The sequence below is a fragment of the Monopterus albus genome, unplaced genomic scaffold, assembly GCF_001952655.1.
Source record: "Monopterus albus unplaced genomic scaffold, M_albus_1.0 scaffold39.1, whole genome shotgun sequence".
NCBI lineage: Eukaryota > Metazoa > Chordata > Actinopteri > Synbranchiformes > Synbranchidae > Monopterus > Monopterus albus.
In genome coordinates, this window is record NW_018127919.1 from 2,292,154 (window position 1) to 2,293,181 (window position 1,028).

Here is a 1,028-nt window from a genome sequence, read left to right on the forward strand (position 1 = left end):
GAAAATACATCAAACACTGATGACTGGGTTGTTGCGCTGAGAGCTGTTCGCAGAGAAGCTGAATGCATCTTACCTTTCACTGATTAGTGCACATTATCTGTGCTTGTCAGAGGATTTATGAGTACGACTGTTAAGGGAAATGGTGAATTCATCAAATACTGAAATGCTGTCAAGTGCCGACTGTTTGTAAAAACATTATGTAATAGTACACAGATCCAGGGCTTTTGTTCCATTGTCTAACAGTGGTATTAAAAGTGAGCAATACAGCTGTGTCTTTTCCCCCCCTATTACAGCAAATGACAAAAAGAATATTGGCAGTTCGAGAGAGTGCCACTGTGTGAATAACTGCCTGCTGTAAAACAAGTGAGCAGCAATATTATTTGGACACTGTTGCTCTTTGAAATGTCCAGTCTAAGTTATAAAATCAGAGGTAAAAAGTTGATTATCAGTTTAGCCTGGCAAAGTGTATCGGAAGGGGGGGCTGTGATTACTGAATAAAGAAACAAGTGCACAGTTAAATGCTCAAATTAGGCAAGTCTATTGGTTACAGGCTAAGGATTAGGATACTAATTGTGTTTAAAAGCAAGGCTTCTCAATGCAATATGGCATCTGCTGCAATTATTGCATTCGAGTGTGTCTAGTGATAACACAAATGGAGGTAATTCTCTCATAATGAACACAAACTAAAGACAAATTAGGTGAAACACTGGTACATAAGAATGTACGTCAATCTGCTGTTGTCACAATACTAGAATTTTGATTTGATTGATTTGATTTTTTTGATTTGATTTATTCTTTCAAGCATGTAAAGACAGTTGATATGTCAACACATAATTTTACACATATCCAACAAATGCTAATCCAATATCAATGTGCTTATACCTAGTACATGCTTGAATGGAGTAGGAAGAAGTCAGACTTATCCAGTCCTACCCCATGACATCATCTTACCATCATTGGTTTGCAAGCAGTATCTCTACATAAATAATTATCTTCTACACCACACAAGTAATATACTAAAAAATTAT

General features: G+C 36.4%; 1 protein-coding gene across 1 annotated transcript in view; it reads right to left on the reverse strand.

The window, feature by feature from the left end:
• Positions 1–6: 6 nt before the first annotated feature.
• Positions 7–1,028, reverse strand: part of thoc2 (THO complex 2) — a 28,078-nt gene continuing 27,056 nt past the window's right edge. Inside the window, exon 38 of the mRNA XM_020598800.1 lies at positions 7–121. Within this exon, the coding sequence (XP_020454456.1) occupies positions 94–121 (28 nt within the window). The 3' untranslated portion in view covers positions 7–93. The remainder of the gene's footprint in view (positions 122–1,028) is intronic.